The 18,415-nt window shown below is 42.8% G+C and overlaps 1 protein-coding gene across 43 annotated transcripts in view; it reads right to left on the bottom strand.

Moving 5' to 3' along the window:
• Nucleotides 1-18,415, bottom strand: part of LOC119223808 (receptor-type tyrosine-protein phosphatase delta-like) — a 291,447-nt gene that overhangs the window by 32,609 nt on the left and 240,423 nt on the right. For 18 of the 43 annotated variants that reach the window (XM_037481238.2, XM_037481277.2, XM_062560976.1 and 15 more), the window contains 8 exons: nt 10,204-10,392; nt 9,023-9,031; nt 8,279-8,296; nt 6,230-6,340; nt 5,229-5,240; nt 2,118-2,387; nt 610-1,191; nt 233-378 (listed from right to left, as the gene is read on the bottom strand). In XM_037481238.2, coding sequence (XP_037337135.2) covers nt 233-378; nt 610-1,191; nt 2,118-2,387; nt 5,229-5,240; nt 6,230-6,340; nt 8,279-8,296; nt 9,023-9,031; nt 10,204-10,392 — 1,337 coding nt within the window. The remainder of the gene's footprint in view (nt 1-232; nt 379-609; nt 1,192-2,117; nt 2,388-5,228; nt 5,241-6,229; nt 6,341-8,278; nt 8,297-9,022; nt 9,032-10,203; nt 10,393-18,415) is intronic. The other 25 variants (XM_037481250.2, XM_037481252.2, XM_037481273.2 and 22 more) reach the window with 4 other exon arrangements.

Raw genomic sequence — 18,415 nt, 5'->3', positions numbered from 1 at the left:
GAGCAGGTAATTGTTACACAAGTAGATATACATTTATATTTACTGTATTTTTAGGTGCCTCTATGTGAAATGCAAAGTAGACAAATTATTAGAATGAATCCTACAGATCTGGTATCTTGCAGATCTGGTATTCTCTTTTAGGTAACCACAAGAAAATCAATGTTTGCCGAAACAGTCTGAAGTATTTGTGGATCAACACACTGACAAAAGCACCGTGCCAGGAAATGATTACCTCCTCTTTGTCATCCCTCTTCCTGTACATGAGTTCATATCCAGTGATTGGGTTTTCCTGTCCGGTCTGCGCAGGAGCGATCCATGACAATAAAATACTTGTTTCTGATTTGGCTTCCCCTCTGAAGTCAGTTGGTTGGGAGGGAACTGCGAGGGGAATAGAGAGATTAATTAATTTTTCATTATTCTCTATTCATTCTCCTCAGTCATGCTGGCACTGATGCCACGTTTTGTTTAAGTCACTGCTGCAAGGCGAACAACCTTCAACCTTTTTTAAGGAAAAAAAAAAAAGCTTTTTCAGAGGAAGTAAAAAACTCAAGGATTTGAATTTGGATACAAAACTATGTTTTATTCACTGGAGAAATAAACCATTATTACCTCCCGTCTTAGCGATTATTTGAAGGTCTGCGGATAGAGGTCCGTCGCCTACTGAGGTGTAGGCCAGAACCTTGATGTAGTAGGTCTTATTGGGGATGAGGCCCTGGATGGTGACAAAGTGAGAACCGCGAACGATCTGCTTCTCCCAGAGGTTGACTTGCTGGGCGGAGTCCATGGTGTAGTAGACTCGGTAACCCATGATCTGCCCGTTGGCCTCCTCCGGTTCGTCCCAGTGGATGACGGCCGTGGTGGTGCTCAGCATGTGACCTCTGACTTGCCTCGGCGCCGTGCTGGGCGCCTGCTCGGCGGTTTTGGCCTCGATGCTCTCGCTGGGCGGCCCCCGCCCGATGTTGTTGACCGCCACCACTCGAAACTCGTAGTCCGAATAAGGGCTGAGGCCTCCCACGCTGTAGCGAGTGGTGGCCACGCCATCGATCTCCTTGAACGAGTCTTCGGAGTACTTGGACTTGTGTTGGATGATGTAGTAGGACACTGGCTCCGGATTGCCCGAGTCCCACGTCAGTGTTATGCTGGTGGCTGTGCGCTCCGTCACCACAGGGGTGCCGGGGGCCTTGGGCAATGCTGCGATTATAAAAATGACATGAATATTAAAAGGAAAGTAGACAGTAATCAGCAACCTCTGCAATGCATATGATGTCATGGGCCACATAAACCTTATATTCCTTAATCAGATGGTTGAATTATATAATATAGTATATTTTGACCAATGTGAGACTCTTTTTGAGTGGATTGTGTTATTTCAATATTCATATTTTATTTTTGTAAAAAACACAAGATGCGTTTGAATTTGGGTGAGATAAAAGGTATATTAAAGGCCCCTATGCTCAACTGAGAGCGCGGTCGTCGTTAATCTTGAATTTCTCAGTGTTTATCACTTAAATAATTTAACACTTGAATTTATTGCTTTAATACCCCACGATGTGGCACATGGCAAAAGATATGAAGCCAATAGATTATTTAATGCCATCTCAAGTATGCTTCTGGGGCAGCTTGCGTGTGACTCATATTTCTGTGTTTTGTCTCGGAAAAACAAAGCCCACCGTGTGTGTGTGTGTGTGTGTGTGTGAGTCCGGGCCCTTGAGTGAAGGCGTCGACACCACTGCGTCGATAGGTAGATATTACATTCCCCGCCTACAGAGGACACCAAACCACACCCGCTGCGTTTTACATGGCGCCCCCGTCCCCCTCATCCGTTACCCTTTAGCTAACAGAAATGGTGAGCTCCTGGCTCCGTCGCTCTCCAGCTGAGAGATAAGAACTTTCCTGTATCCTTGATCTGGCATCTAATACACCGACGCTCGTGCCAAGGCTTGTCTAAAGCTTTAAGGGAATCCTCCACGGATGAGTTAACATGGCCGGTAAATTACTTCTGTGTGTGTGTGTAAACAAAGTCCAGCCATATCCTCGGTGCATCAGAGGAGCGCGCTGCTGGGCACACGACCCGGCCTTTTGATTCTGGAAAAAAACAAAACAAAACACAGCTTTACCTTTCACCGTTATCTGTGCCACGGCCTCTATCACCCCCAGGGTGGACATGGCCACACAGGTGTAGTTGGCCGACTGGCGGACGTCCGTGAGCTCCAAGACGTTGCGGCCGATGGGCATGTCGTCCTCTGGCGTGAGGTCCTCCGCACCGAGCATCCACTTGACGTACGGCATGGGAGAGCCCACTGCCACGCATGTGATATTGACGCTGCCGCCCGGCATGATCTCATTGTCTGTGGGCGGAATTGAGAATCGCGGCGGCACCCGGCGGACTGAAAAAAAGACAAAATGGGGCGTGAAAACCAGCAGAAGGTGGAACAACTCCAAAAATAACTTTAACTAAAATAACCTTAAATACTGCCAAAAGAAAACAGACTGATTAACCGATATGTACATTTTTTCATTAACATTAGCATACTGGAAAAGGTGAAATTGTAGCATGAGAATTAAATTGTTTCCTAGATGGATCATTTATGATTGCTTGATGAAGGTTAGAAAAAAAACATTTGATCCAAGAATTGAATGGTGAATGAACAACACAAGCGCCATGCATAGAATATATACCTCCTTCAGAACATATAATGCAGAACTACACACAGTTCTGGAGAGTTGTATGCAAAGAAGCAGCTTCCAGCTGATGTGAGATAATGTGCCGTGTCACATGCTCACATCACACAAACATAAACACTACATACGTCGGACAGCCACGAAAGGAGAATGTTTCCCCGGAATACTTAGGCTCAGTCAAAAGTAGCAACCAGTGCTGTCAAATGTTTTGCCTTCCCACCTTAAATTAACCTTAGTCGTGGCAAAATCATCAATCTTAACACCCCCCCCCCCCCCCCCCCTTTATTCTGCCTTCACTTTTAAATGTGTTTTTAGACTTGTGACCTCGCAGGATGAAATCATAAGGCATGCATAGTTTCTTTATGGCAGCTGAAAGGTCCTGTGCTTATCACAGGCGGACCAATTATGCTGGCGCTTAAAGCATTAACGTGTCCCGCTACACTCTGTTCTCCCACTGTACAAATCATTCCAATCAAATTCAACTTATTAACTGATTCAAAATATTTCCGCATGACTTTGGTCCCCAGTAAAGTTTCAGATCAAAAGATGAGCAGGTTTATTTATATTGAAGGTTTTGAAATGAAACTGTACTTGGGATCTCAACAAGCCACAGGAGTTAGATTAGACAGGTGCATTTCAACTACTCTTTGTTTTAATTATTTCTTTACAGTACAATTTGGCATTTTGTAGCACATAAAAAAAGGGTCTGCCATGGAGTAATTGGGTGTGGTGAAAGTATTTCTTAATATTGAGTTTTAGTTTAACCAGGATTTTTGTATGTTGTCGTCCTGATGTTTTTTCCTTTGTAATTTCAATAAATCAAGTGTTAATTTTATTTTTAATAACCTACAGCAATAATGCTTTTAGTCTGTATTTGTGCATATCATTTGACAGTGCTAGTGGATACACATTCCCCCAAAAACAATTAAAAACAATTAAAAATCCTTAAACTTCAAAGAAAAGGTGACACTCTGAAGTAAACTTAAACGTATAACATTTATAAAGCACATGGGTGGCTTCAAGGCCTTTCGGAGGGGAGCAAGAGTCCGTCATGCATACAGGAACAACATGTGACTTGGTGAGGGAACCGTGTAAGGGGGCTACAAGGGTAAAACAAGTGGTGACGGGGTCACAGGGAAGCTCACAGTGAAATGGTTAGTCTGGTGGTGGCTACATTGTCGTAAATGTGATTAGTACAAGCTCAAGGTCCTGGGAGGACTAACAAAAAACACTCGAAGAAGACAAATTCACCTTTGGACAAGGAGGAAATTAATGGACAAAAAAAAAAGACTTGTACAGATTGTACCTCCTCTGGGTTTTACTTGAGGTTTTTTTTTACTAAATGTTTCAAGTATTAAATATGTTTAAGTTTGTGGATAATTTAGGAGCCTATGAGGGGGGAAAAAAAACATTGACTACCGAAGCATTGCTATAAAACATTTAGGGAGTAATGTCAGTGTTCCTGCTCATGGTATTTGAAATAGCTAACTGTTCTGCTTTGGTTAGACTATTAAGTGTTGGGGAGCATGCCGCTTTTAAACATATGGATACTCGTATATATTGCTTGCTTAATTGATCCATCTTTTGAAACAACAGTTTAGAGCAGTTCCTATTTACTTATGCAGGTGTATCAACTGCAACACAGGCCGTCTGCTTCTGGTTCCCGAGACCATTCTGCTGAGACTTGAGCTCTACCTGGAGAGGAAATCTAGGGGAACTGTTTGCATTATTAAATAGGACGTTTTCTCTCACTCGATATTTAATTAATATCCAATTGGATCAAGCTCCCCGCGGACATAATTTTATGGCGCTCATTTGAATATCATTGCAGTCTTGTGGATAACGCTTTAAATACATCATACTCTGACAACTTCCTGCATAGAAACATCCCAGCCGGAGGAAGTGTATAGTCTCGGAGGGCAAGGTTATTTTTTTTACAGCTTGCCGCTTGACTTTAGTGCCCATTGCAACAAAGGCTGGACTTTGCTTTAACATACCTTTTTATCCCTGAGAAACTTCAATGGGAGAGAAGACCACAGGGAAAATCTGAGTGCACTGATGCTTAAATAGACCAATGGGGGGAAATATTCTGCAGTTCTGCATCCATGTAGAACAGCATCAATGAGGGATTATCTGTGTCACAATCTTCTTTTCTTGACTAAACTAATTTGAAAAACATTTTTTTTTTTTTTGTCCCGTTGACCTGCGACGAGTCATCAGGGACCGAGCAGGAACACTTGACAGGGGGTGAGATTTCGGGGGGTAAGGTCCGGGCAAAAGCGCTGAGAGGTCACCGTGCAAATAGATCCTCAAACATGTGCAAATACCGTCCCGTACCACCCCGCCTCCAAGTACAGACATGCACCACCTGTTGGACAGTCGAGCATTCTGACAAAGACCAGGGGCATTCTCGATGAGACTTTGATCGCAACATTGAATGAGCGATAGAGATAAACATGATATGAAAAAAAAAAGAAGCTTTTTCAGGCCAACAAATGAATTTAAATATGTTTTGTGTTGTGTTCAAAAAGTGAAAACACACCAACCTTCTCGTAGCTCTGAGGGATGTAGAACATTTGATGCGGAACAAAATTAAATAAGGAAAGGAGAAAAACAAGGGAAACACAGAGAGAGTAAAGAGGCCATCTTTTAGGCGTTAAACTTAAACAATTTAAAGGATCTTTAAATTCTCAGATAAATTGTATTCTCTGATAAAAAAAAGCAAGTGAATTAAAGAGCATGTTTGCTTTTAATACATATTCTGCCCAAGCCATGTGGCCTAGCTTAAAAGTAAAGAAATGTAATTCAAATGAATGTATTTGTTTAATATGCATTGTATATAATATTGATTACAAAAGCTCACCATAAGACTGTAGAGCATTTTAAAATATATATTTTAAATTGACTAATTTGTGCAAATCTCATAGAGAATTGAATCATCACAATACTTGACAATGAGTAAGTCTTGCCAGCAACAGTGAGAATGAGTAGCACAAATCGCACCACATAGTGTGAATTAGAGTGACAAAATTACAGCTTCTTTGAAAAAATGGTTACAGAAAGCGAGCGACTGCTGGTACTCAGCATGTTCTACTTTTTACATTCCACTGGCAGTAAAACAAGTGACGCTAAAGCTGTTCTTCCGATGTTGATCAATAAGGAGAAGAGAGGCCAGGGAGGATCTGTCCACGGCTGGGGAAAGAGTTGGGAGCGATGGAGGAGGGCCGGCCACCCTTCACTACCTCCGACAGTCAGGTTTGAGAGGCAATTAGTGGATAGACAAAGCAAGCAGTCTAGTCGTGTGTGTTAGCCTCAGGATAATCATCAAGGACCAGACTCCGTGGGTTCAAACCAGTGCAGGTAAGTCAAGTGCAAAATAAAAAAGATTTTAAAAAAAACAAACCAAAGCATACTTACAATGGCCACGCGGGACGTGGCCCCTGCAGACTTTACTGGCTGATTTAAAGGTCACTCACACCTTTTAAATAGCACATTGATATAGTGTTTGATAGAAAGCATGCATGCGCTGTCCACAGGTGTCTCCTACCTCTAACATATAGATTTGCTGGGGCAGAGTAGCGGGTCCCGTCGTTGTTGGTGGCCACACATTCATACTTCCCCTGGTCGGACTCTTCGCTCTGCTCTATCTGGAGGGCTCCTGGTTGGGAATAGCAAGCGGGGTTGGGGAGTACGTTTGGTTAAAATGTTGTTGTTCCCACGGTGTTCGCTAGTAAACGAAATATTAAATAAGGACAAGTAGTAGAACTTCAAGGAGGCCACATCAGCCTCCTTCATTTCTAGTTTTGCTTTGTCTTGTCAAGCCTGAGTAGTTGGACAGTTTGAGGAAAGTTTAAATTGATTTATATGCAATAAACTGCATCATTAAAATAGAATGTTCTTGCCTCTATTACTTAAAACTATTAGTTTAGCCCGCATCATTATCACGGCCTGATGCGTTGGTGGAGGACTGTTATCCTACTATAGGTGAGGGATAGCTGCAAATGGTAACCATGCAAGACATTGTAATAAAATGACATATTGTCCAAGTCTAAAAGAAAAGAAAAACACTTAGGTTTTTCCATCTATAATTCTTTTACCTTGCTGATGACTCCTTTAGAGAAAAAGCCAGATTGCTCAAATGGCTATAGGATCTAAAAAAGACTCTAATCCTATCACCAATGTCCCGAAAAAAGTCATAATTTCACTTTAAAAATAGGGGCAAGCCCTTCAATATACAACATGTCACTGGACTGGTCAATATGGGGATGAGTGATACTGCTTCAGGGAAACATGGATCAAACGAAAAAGGTTTACAGTATAAGAAAGCAGCATAACAAGGGAGGACAATTAAAAGAAAGAAATTTTGGTATGAATTTTAGCATATTCAATCACGGATTGAGTGTAATATTCCCCTAAATGAATATGTTGGGACTTCATCTCTGTGAAGTATATTTAAAAAATGGCAGCCCATACAAAAAAGGGAAAAATGCTGCTCAGATATTTTGGAAAAATGTTAATTGAAGTATTATGTAAGGCAAAACCAACATATAATCCTCAATATCAAAAGTTTTGACATGCAAATCTTGGCAAGAAATGTATGTCGGCACAACTTACAACCTTCTGACAACCCTTAGCTGAAAAATAAAATGCAATTGTATTAGAAGACAAAATTCAAAATATCGACCTGAGGCGACAAGAAGGTAACCAACCACTGCTTTAGCTTGTGAAAGCTACAAAAGACACCCATAAAAATCCACCAATGGGATCAGCAGTGTGGTGTCACATAACCCAGGGAAAAATGGCTTTATGCATCAACAACTCTCCAGCTTCATGTCACACGGCAAAAATGAGCCAATCAGGTCCTCGCCAGACTCTACTGTTTGCCTTCCCCAAACCCTGAAGAAAAAAAGTCAAAAAGTAAAATACGCTCCAAACCCAAGAAAAGTAAGAAAAATAGGTGAAAGAGAAAAAAAGCACCGTAGAAACTTTATCAAAAAAGTGGTTGTTTGGGCTTTTTTGTAGAGGTACAGGAGAGGAAAGCAAATAGAAGAAATGGGAAAAAAAATATTTGCAAATATATAGAAAGAATTCTTTGGGAGAAAAAAGCAGAGGAGAGGCAATGTTGTCTTCAGCATGCCTGCGTGATTCCACAGCATCTGTGCATATTATTTAGTGCTGAACAAGAACAGCTAAGGGGGAAAAAATGCTTGGTTGTTTTAGTTGGACAAAAAGAGGGACACATGATTCGCTATGGCCAAAAAGAAAACAAAAAAATGAACGGAAAAAATATAGTTTAAAAAAAGTAATTGTCATTGGATATGCTTATTCGAGCCAGGGCAAGCATATCGCAACTGAGCTAAACAGGCTCTTGAAACCAGAATACGAAGGAGTAAATAAAGCATAGACAAAGAAAAATGGAATATAAATTTAGTCAACGAAAATAGGACAAATAAGAAGGAAGGTCCGTATGAATGTAATGGGTTTCGGTCTTTGTAAACAGGACAAAAATGGAGGTGATTCGAGTGAATGAATGGGTTGACAGCAAGAATGAATTTATATTATTTTCATTCTGTGAACGTCAGTTCAGCACTCTTACCTCTTATTGGTGTACCACCTGGGTGGATAATATGAATGCAAATAAGATTAGAAAGGAGAAGCATTAGTACGAGTAGATAGAGGCTTGGGGCTTTGGAAGAAGAATCAAATTAGATTTAACAGGGTACGTAAATGAGAGAGAGAGAGATTGAGAGATTGAGAGAGAGAGAGAGAGAGTGACAGAGAGAGAGAGATGTTCTGTACTGGCAGAGAAAGACAGGATTCATCATAGAAAGATCATAGGTCAGAGAGAAGAACTTGTACATTGGTGTACCACGGGGAGGTGCCATTTTGGAAGTGGCAATAGCTTCTGAAGACCGTTCTCCTGAAGGGAGAGACTTTGATGACTTTGTGTATGAGGTTGTGAGCTTGAGAGTCCTATTTTAAACAACTTCACCTGAGCTAAGCAGAGCTGGTCACCTCCCTGAAAACCCTCGGTATTCCCGTACGCACTTTGCTGGTGTTAAAGGATAAGCGAGTACGTGGTGGGTCAGTGAGTGAGTGAGGGAGTAAGAAAGATGTGACTACGATGAGGTGATTATAATCTCTAGATAAAAGTGACCCTAAAGCTGGCAGTGTGGGGGCGTTTAGATACCTTGGGGTGAGGGGGGGAGTGTATGTGCCTCTAGTAGTAGCCCTGAACCTGAACTATCTGTTAGTAAAATGCATGCCATGCATTTTGATAGTTGTTTGAGACATGGAAATTAGTGGGGGGGTGATGTGTGCTTTAGAGCTAAGCACTTACCAAAGGATTCTGTAGATTTAAAAATATAGAGAGAAGAAAGACAGCATAAGAATATGATTATATGCTTTAGGTGAGTTTAGTTAACAAAGGCTTTTTGTAAATGCTTTTATCGACTGCGTGAATCAAAGTCGCACATTAGAAATACGGGTTAATTCTACACAGTTCTGTTGAAAAAAAACAGTCATCAAGGAAGTCAGATTAACAAGACGCTTTAACAAAGGACAGCTGTGGAATCTGAAGACAGGTGGTCAGACATACACGACTTAGAATTTACATGTAGTTGTGCTAATGTTGCCTTTTGTTGAAGCTGCAAGCTATGATTTATATTATTTTTGTTGGAATATAGAATTTGCTCTGAGATAGTGAAATCAAATGGGGGTATTCAAGCGAATGGGTGTATTAGGATAATGTCACAGGCAAATAAAAACATAGCTGGCATCTACACATTAAAGCAGGGGCTGTTAATTCAAAGAATCAAGGGGATGGGGGGGTGGGAAGCTTTGGACTACGCACTACTGTGGCTCATTAGAGTAGAGAAAAAGTCTTTCTTTAACCTATGCAATTTCCATAGTACAAGTTCCACAAATTAACGATGATTATTTTCCCTTTCTGCATGTTTACTGTTTTATCGTGAACTCCTCAGCAGATTTGGAATGAAGCTGGATGTTGAATTGTACTTGAAATTAAAAAGGCATAAGAAATGAAGAGAATGTCCAAAAAAAAACCACGCTGCACCAATGCATTGTGCAGGATATCAACACAGAACCGCAAAATAATTCATAGTAAAAAGTCACAGCAGTGAGCATTGAGGCCAGAGGTTAGTGCAGAAGCCAGCAAACACAGAGGGGGGAGAGGGAGGGAGGGGGGAGACACAATCCCAACAGCCCATGACAACACTGGAAGACAAAGGGAGACGCACATACAGACAGCGCACACACACACACACACACACACACACACACACAGTAGAGGACAGGACGTAGTAGAAACAATGCCATTACCTACAAAATGAAAAGCCAAACAAGAAGTTAAATTATGGGAGGAAGAAGAGAATGAAAGAACAGAGGAGACAACGGGGGGGGGGGGGGGGGGCGAGGTAGAGGGAGCGGATCGGGTAGAGAATACCGAGAAAGACGACGACTCCCCGTTTCGTAATGGCGTTTTCAGCGGAGGAGACCTACCCGATCTGAGCTGTTTGATGCGTCCGTTGTTGTTGGTGGTGTTGACGGGGAGGAAGTCTTTGAACCAGGAGATGTCCGGGTCGGGGTTGCCGCTGGCGGCGCAGAGCATGGTGGCGGTGCGCGTCCGCTCCACCACTTTCAGCTGTGGGCCCATGTCTATGGTGGGGAAACCAGAGGGCAGCTGGTCCTCTGCAGAAAGACGAGAGACGGAGGCGTGATTCACAGGGCAGGGGTCAGAATGAGTGTACAACGCCACGGTACGAAAAGTTGCTTGCGAGCAACACAGCATCTGTCAGTGAGTCGAGCCGAGAGCAAAAAAAAACCCACACCATTTATTGAAATTCTGGGAATGACGGGAAGAGAATAAACCGCAGCGACACCGGGTAACCTTTTTGAAGTCCTTTTGATAGCGGCCTAGTTGCTTTCAACAAGCTGTCTTGTCGCCCCCCCTGCCCGCGTCTCAACGTACCGCCGCTTGAGATGCGGGACGAGATAAGCCGCGTCGCCCCTCGCTTCAAACGCGTTCTTTTAGCGAAACGAGGAATCGAGGAAATCAAAGTCGAGAGGGAACGTTTTGTTTGATGTAAACTCTCTGAACAGGAAGTATATTATGAGTGTATTTGGCTTGCGGAAAGAAATCTTTGAGAGGATGTGTGATTTTCCAATTTTCCATGCGCTATGAGATGTCTGTGCAGAAGGCTGGCCTCTCCGTAAAGTTGGGGGGGGGGGGGGGGGGGGAGGGAAATCAGACAAGCAAGACCTAAATTCTAAATGCCGATGAGGTTTGTGCACACCTTAAGTTTTCCCTTCCCCGCTGTGATATTGCTAATTAGTGTCTTCCGCTGCTCTCGTAAACTGCACCTTTTTGGAAACATTTTCTTCATTAAATTTTCATGAGGAGACATCAGTCTGGAAACAGCTTCGAGATGCAACAGCCTGCACGCAGCCAAACGACAACCATGGCTGCCTTCCAACAATGCTTTTGGGTATCTGGCAACTCGATGGGTAAATCTTCTCTGGGAAAACAAAATGAGTGACTTCAGACGGAAGAGAGCGAAAACTTTCCGATGCAACTCTGCGTCCCCGCCTGAACCGACATGTGTTTTGACAGTGGCGGAAGGGTACAGTCTTTAGAGTCTTTAGTCTTCTTGGCCCAAATGAAAGCATTTCTATCCTTCATCATGCATACTTAGAACACTAAGTGCACTGTGCACCCCATGCAACCTTCTGGTTTATCACTGGAAGTCCTTGCCATGGCAATATATAGCATACATTAATCCCCTTCAGTATCCATTAAGGAAATGGGAGCTGCCCCGGCGTTACTCTAGTTAAAAGTTTGTTTTTCGTGCACAAAATTGATTTGCTGTTAATTAAAACAAATGCCAGTTAACCACCCAACTCACCTCAGTCCTCGTCAGAGTTGTAAAGAACCACTTCTAGTATAAAACCTGACGAAATCCCCCTTTTATTCTCTTGAACTTGTTGAATGGGACTGCTGTTGATGTGACAGGCTTCAATAACTATTTTAGATATCATCTAGTTCTGTTTCTGATTTACAATGTGAAAAAAGTAAAGTACATTTTGTAACGTGACCATTCTACACGCATTTTCTTATTTGTGTTTTTACAAATACATGATAGTTGCGGGATGAGTTAGTGACTGTCGGCCAGAGTATCATTACTTCTTTAAGTATAACATTCCCAACTATTAAGGAGGCTTCTCATTCAAATGGAGGAAGACGGAGAGGAGGGTGAAAGGAATTAAATGAACACGGTCGCCCCTTTTCAAGCTCGCAACAGCCTGTTCAAGGTCGAACGGACAATTAGTCGATTCTTCAGTGAGTCAAAAGTATACCTGATCAAACACAATACCCGGATGCGAGCCTGGGAGCATCAGTGCATGTTGTATATAGTAATTGGATGTGACAACCCATGCGAACTAAAGAGCAACCCCTGTGAAATTGCATATATATTCTAAAACAAAGTGCTCAAGAGATCATCATTTAGTTGTCCCTCAAGAAGCTACGACTGCATTCACGCTGCTGTGTGCAACGTCCCTGTTTATCCAGCTTTCTGGCGAAAAGAAGAGGGCGTGAGGAAAAATTCCTTTTTGAATGGTAAATGGTTGTAGCTAAGGGTTTTTTCCAAATCTGGATCCTTTAAAATACTTAGAGAGTAGAACCACAGCGTTTCTGTCTGATTTACTCTACTGGTTGACTACAGTGTGGCTCACTGAAACTGTAAAACATATCCAAATGAGGCCTGGGTCAGGTGCACAAAGGGCGCTCTCACCAAGCCCATCCCTTATGTCCTGTAGAATGGCTTTGTTACATGATGATGGCCTCAAACTCTGGTGCAGGCAGCTGATGCGACTCCAGGCAGTGTATTTAAAACTAATGACCTGTTACAAAAGGTAACTTGGCATCTTACTCAGCCAAGAAATGTGCTTTGTGCACCCGCGCTCATCGAGAATGGCCACAAAGTCATGACTTCAACCGTGAGGTATCTCAAAAGTTTTCTCGCACGGCACTCGGAATGAGGAAGAATAATAAACAATAGAAAAGTGCTTTGACGTTTTCAAGCTCCTTCCCGCTCTCAGCAATACCTCACAAAGACTGTGATAACAAACAAAGCAAGGGAAAACCAAAACGCATTGGCTAACTGGTGCTGGGATTAACAACTCATGCAACCTGAGCTAAGACAAAGAGACGGAAGTGACATCACATTAATTTATTATTGGACATTCTTTGGATAAATTGGATTATTCGCCAAGCGGTAAAAGTAAATAATAAAATAACTAATCATCCAGGGGCCAAGCTGCAGGTATTGTTTCCCATGTGCTGCCTGCAGGTCCAATACGTGTCACAAGGTTGGTTCTGGACCTGTGGTTACATTAGTTATCAACAAGCAGCGAGGTCACAACCCCTTTGAGGGCCCTCATCGGCATCCTTTTAGGAGTAGATATTGGATATGATTGGCTTCTAGCGCTTTGTAATTGAATGTGTCTTTTGTAGCTAATATATGCGGTGCGGCTTGAACATACCACCACAAGCTAGCCTGTACAGTGTATAAAAGGGGGGGGGGAACAGGTACAGATTTCCCCTGCTTCCTTATTCTACCTCGCTCTTAACTGCAATCTCAAGGACAGCCTACAAGACAAGGACAGTTGCTGCTTTATAGACCCATACTGTATATTCAACAATGGATCTACACACTAAATGAGATGGAAGGGAGAGAAATGCTGAAGTCACCTTCTAAAGAAGTGCTGAGCACTGGTGCTTGATATGAAAAGACTCCCAATGACAATTTGCACACATTAGCCACTGCCAGGCTATCAGGCCATATGAGTCTGTGGTGCCAAGTGTGGGAGGAGAATAAAAAGGACGTTGGCTCAGAAAGTACCTCAGTGGGCAGATTTCTGCTGAAGACATAAGGCCTGTGGACATAAACTCAACCCATTAGTAGATTATATCTATTGATCACTCGTATAAAAATATGAGCACAAGTGGAATCACATTTTCCGCATATAAAAACAGTGGCCATTTCGGTTTCTAAAATGTAGCTGGAGAGCGGCATTAAGGCTGCACAATCTGCCGTTACATTGCAGGGGCTGGCACAAAAAAAACCCACTCACACGATGTGTTCAAAGAAAACGCGTCTCTTTGCTGTGTCCTCACGACTTGTGTTACTAACTCAAGTAACATCCCCCTTATTTAGGCTCTAATTCAATGAGCCTGATATATATATATATTGTAATGTAAACCAGATGCTGACAGCTGTGGGGAACTGGCTCCAGAAAACGATGTAAAAAACAGGTTCCGCTCTCCTGCATAGCGCCGACCACTATCTTTTTTTTTTTCTGGTGTGTGATAGACTTTACACATAACAGGGATTTTGCTGGAGGCAATTACGTAGTGGGTTGGTGTTGGTAGTCTGGTAAAAATGCATTGTAGCAGTAATGATGAATGACATTTATATAGTGGGTAGTTATGTCAAACTACGTTTCAGCATCCGTCATTGCTTTCAGGGAAATGATAATAAATCTCAGTGTTAATCAAATACTTAGGTCTGATTAAGCGACATATGTTTTAATGCTACGGAAATCTCATTTGGCTCCGATATTACCAAATTAGGTACAAGGGAATTAAGCAATAGAATGAAGCTTTGTTGCACTGAACTTTCCAAGCGGAGCCATGAAAACAGGAACCTTTCCGGTCACATTCAGGCTTAAGTTCTGTGGTTGCTGCACAAGGATTGGATTCGCTCCGACCCCTTTTCTTCCCAAGCGGAACGAGACTTTCTACCCCGCGGTTGAGGTTATTCTTCAGGGAAAATCCGGGGCCAAAATAACACATGTCTGTTGGACGTATTTGAGTGGATACAATCTCCTCAAAGAGGCTGTCACAGGTCACTTGCTGTGTGTCGAGACCTATTGTTGTTTGAGGAACACCCCCCCCACCCCCCCGCCCCACCCACAGATGCTGGTGTGTGAATTTGGGGACGATGTCTTCAAGTAGGACATTTTTTTACAATTTACACTACTTATTTTTAGATTATCCTTGCCCAGTTTAGGAATCAATCTGATCCGTGCTACCCCCCCCCCACAGATATTTCAGCCAGAACAAAAAGATGACCCGTGGAGTGTGACACAACTGCTTTTTTTTTTTTTTTTCCAGCAACCTGAGCCAAAGCCATTTTTCCCCCACTACACCATATCATTAAAAGTTGAGGGATAGTGATTCGAGCTCTTTCCACGCAAAAAGCAAAAAAGAAGTGAGAAAGAATATTTTGAGAGGGTTAGGGTGCTAATCACGTTAATCATAAAGCACTCTTGCTGCTCGCAAGGACGCTTGTTTCACGCTTTGCTAATGCATTAGATGACCCAGATTGAATTAGCACTTTTATTAACTCGTAGAAGGTCATTAATAGAGAAAATCCACGCACACAATAAAAGGGTACAATACTGCAGTAATACGGTGGAAAGGAACTCTTTGGTCCTATTGACACACACGTTCTTTTCCAGGAGGAGGTTGCTGATTTGAAACACATTAACGCGGCAACATTGTTCAGCGTAATTTGTCCACAGTTCTCAGAAATGTGTTGCGAGCCTAGTTAATACGTCCGCTCGACCTGAATCCTCTTCAACAAAATGTTCTGTTCGGCTCCCGTTCAACCGGCGTATTCGATTATGATTTCTTTACTTTGGCACGGGAGAGGAAACGTTAATCATGCTTTTGTTTTCACACAAACAAAATTACTCAACCAAACGTGAGAGCTCTTGATTAACAAAGGCAGACAGCAGTTGCTTTTTTGTGCCAATTCTATGACGCCATCCGTTCTATTTTTCAGCACATTCAGCCACATTGCTGATTTCCTTGGTCTACTTACAAGCTACACGTAACGCGATGGTACAAAGGTGTACTTTTAAAAAACTAGCACCTAGAGATTGACAGGCTCTGAATGTGAGGCCACCCTTTGCTTTATCAGCTACCTGCAGCTTGGTTCTGTTTCAAACTTGGACAAAGATAGTCACTCCCCTTAACACTCCATCCATCATCCGGACTATAAACCTCTGCAAATGTAAAAGTTGTTCCAAAATCAACTTCGACTAGAGCCTGTATCCCTGTATTTCCCAATCCCGTCATTTGATTAAAATGATTTAGGTGACTTAAGTAATGATGCAGCGTTAGACGGGGCATTGACGCAGCACACACAACTAGACCTGGATATGATGCAACATGTTTTAATGATGAATACTATTGCACTCAGGCCTGGACCTTGTTGTCAGTATGTGGACGTTTTAGCCCCTGTCTCGGGTAGAATACTTGGAGCAGTATGCATACTGGAGAGGACAACCAGTCAGCGTTCAGAGTATAAAAGCACCTGTGCCTCATCGTTGAGCCAAAAGGAGGGATGACAAATTGAGATGTCATCATTTTCCCCATATATGGTCCAGCCTAAATAAGATGACATAGGCCTCCTGGCACCTGCACTGGCTAGATACCGCAAAAGTAATCCAATAATAGAAAACCAAATGCTCAGCACTTTGTCTAATAAGGCAGAAAACAGTGTGTGGAAAGGGAAAACTCTTAAATTTATCTTCCCGTGTTGTTTTCCAACGGGTTCACAGGCGAGTAACTTCATTCTGTGTATTGAGACAGATTTTTTTTTTTTTATTATTACTATTTTGCAGACAGGAAAAGACTCCAGTGGGCTCAAATCTGAGGGTACGTTCCAATGAGAGGCCTGGGGCTACAATTATTCATGCTCTAAAGCCTGAGACAAGCTGACATGAGAACATGTTAACTAGCGAGGTGTAAATCCTTTCCTGTTCAGGTTTACAGGTGTGTTGGTGCAGGACTGGCAGGTCAGAACCAATCCTGTGGTATCTAGCAGTTGTCTGTGAGCTGTCTCAGAACAAATGAATACGTTGTAGGTCAGTCTTCATAATAGCATTGATGGGGGTGGAGGGGTGTAACTTAGAGAGATTACGTTTATGTGGTTGGTTTATGTTCCTACCTGGGCCTATTTTCAAATATTCCCATTCATCACATGGGAAAAGCAATTTAATCGTGGAGTAAGTACTACGGCCTTCAAAAACTAACATGCAGGAAAAACTTTTGCAAATGTTCCTAAATCTAGTACATTTTGAGCGGTGAAAACTAGATTTCTTGTAAATAAGTGCCTCTGGGCTGATGAACGTATGCTTTAAGGCATTAGTTGATTCCGCAGGCATGGAGCACGCTAATGAATATGACTGTGAATGAGCAGGAATTGGCTCGAGCTGCTAATTCCAATTTTCTATTACAGATTCAAGAGGAGCAGGACCACTTCAACACAAAGTGGCATTAAGTCTCTGTAGCTTGGCACCTCTAAACGTTAGTTCAGCAATTTGCTGTACAAATGCAGTCTCTTTAAGAAAAGCGCTACTGCCCGAGGGCCAGCAACCAGGGACCATCCAGTATCCACTAAAATGTTATTTTACCCGCGTTGCCTCGAGCAGCAAAAATCCGAATGGATTGAGAGATACCATCCTCCGTGTTCCGGTGATGATGAACGTTGGGAACAAAATGCAAGAGGAGGGAGGTGAAGGCTCGGGGACCCGGGGTTCACGGCACTCTGTCTTGGTGAAAAATAGCCTCGTCTCCCCCTTTGCCCCGCACTGATTGTTTCTTCCATAAATCCCCTTTGAGGTGGTGTAATTGATTAAATGCTGCTTATTTGTCATTAAAAATCCTCGCCTAATGCCTGAGATTATGAGGAAACCATTGTAGAGTCAATCTATTAATCACAGAGTGCCCCCCCCCCCCCCCACGCCGGAAAAAACCTTCACAGATGAACAATTCAAGCCGTTCCTCATTGTGAATGACATTGGAGAACTAGTTGTTAAAACTTTGACTTGAGGATGTTGTCGTGGTACATTATTCATTTTAAGACATGGGTAAATATGTGTACAGTTGAATTTCCTACGTGGATCAGACAATAACTGTATATTTTCACATCTTCATATCCAACCATGAAATACATAACAGGGTGGCTTTCACAGCCGAGCTCCGTCAAGTAGCAGCCGTGGGATTTGGGTTGACATTGAGGAACACTAGGTAAAAAAAAAAAAATCTTCATTGTGCTTTAAAATGGCCGCGCCTTCCACTCCCCAGGGGCATTTTCTATGGCCGCCGCTGCCGGGCCAGATTGGATCAGCCGAGCACAGGGCATGCAAGAAGAGAAGCACGCCACTTCTGGCAAGGCGCCTCAACTCTCCCCTTGGTCCCCGCGTCATTCATAAACATGACGGATTAGCTCTGATGTTCTTCCATTTACAACATAAGCAAAGGGAGTTGTTGGGGGGGGGAATGAAAGCAGAGAGTGAGCTTTAGTGTCAGATGGCCCCTAAGGGGCGTACTACTAAAATGGATGGGTAAAGAGGGAGATGAAGCAGGAAGGGCAGAGACGGGGGCCTTTCTCTGCAGGCCTGGCTGGGCAAGCAACAAGGCGGGCAAGAGCGCCAGGCAGAGCGCCAGGCACGACGCTGCATTTAGGCTCAGGTGCCCACAACCCTGCTCAGGATTTTATTTAGCATATTCCATTTGCTGCTTGTTAACTTGAGCAATGGTTCCCATTTATTTCAGAAAAAAAAAAAGTGCCACGTGGATTCAGAGTTGGAGGAAGAAAAAAAAAAGATATATGGTTCTGTCATGTTATCTGCCATCAGC

The sequence above is a fragment of the Pungitius pungitius genome, chromosome 1, assembly GCF_949316345.1.
Source record: "Pungitius pungitius chromosome 1, fPunPun2.1, whole genome shotgun sequence".
Classification (NCBI taxonomy): domain Eukaryota; kingdom Metazoa; phylum Chordata; class Actinopteri; order Perciformes; family Gasterosteidae; genus Pungitius; species Pungitius pungitius.
The sequence above is the reverse complement of the archived record's forward strand: the minus strand, read 5'-3'. Positions and strand labels throughout refer to the sequence as shown.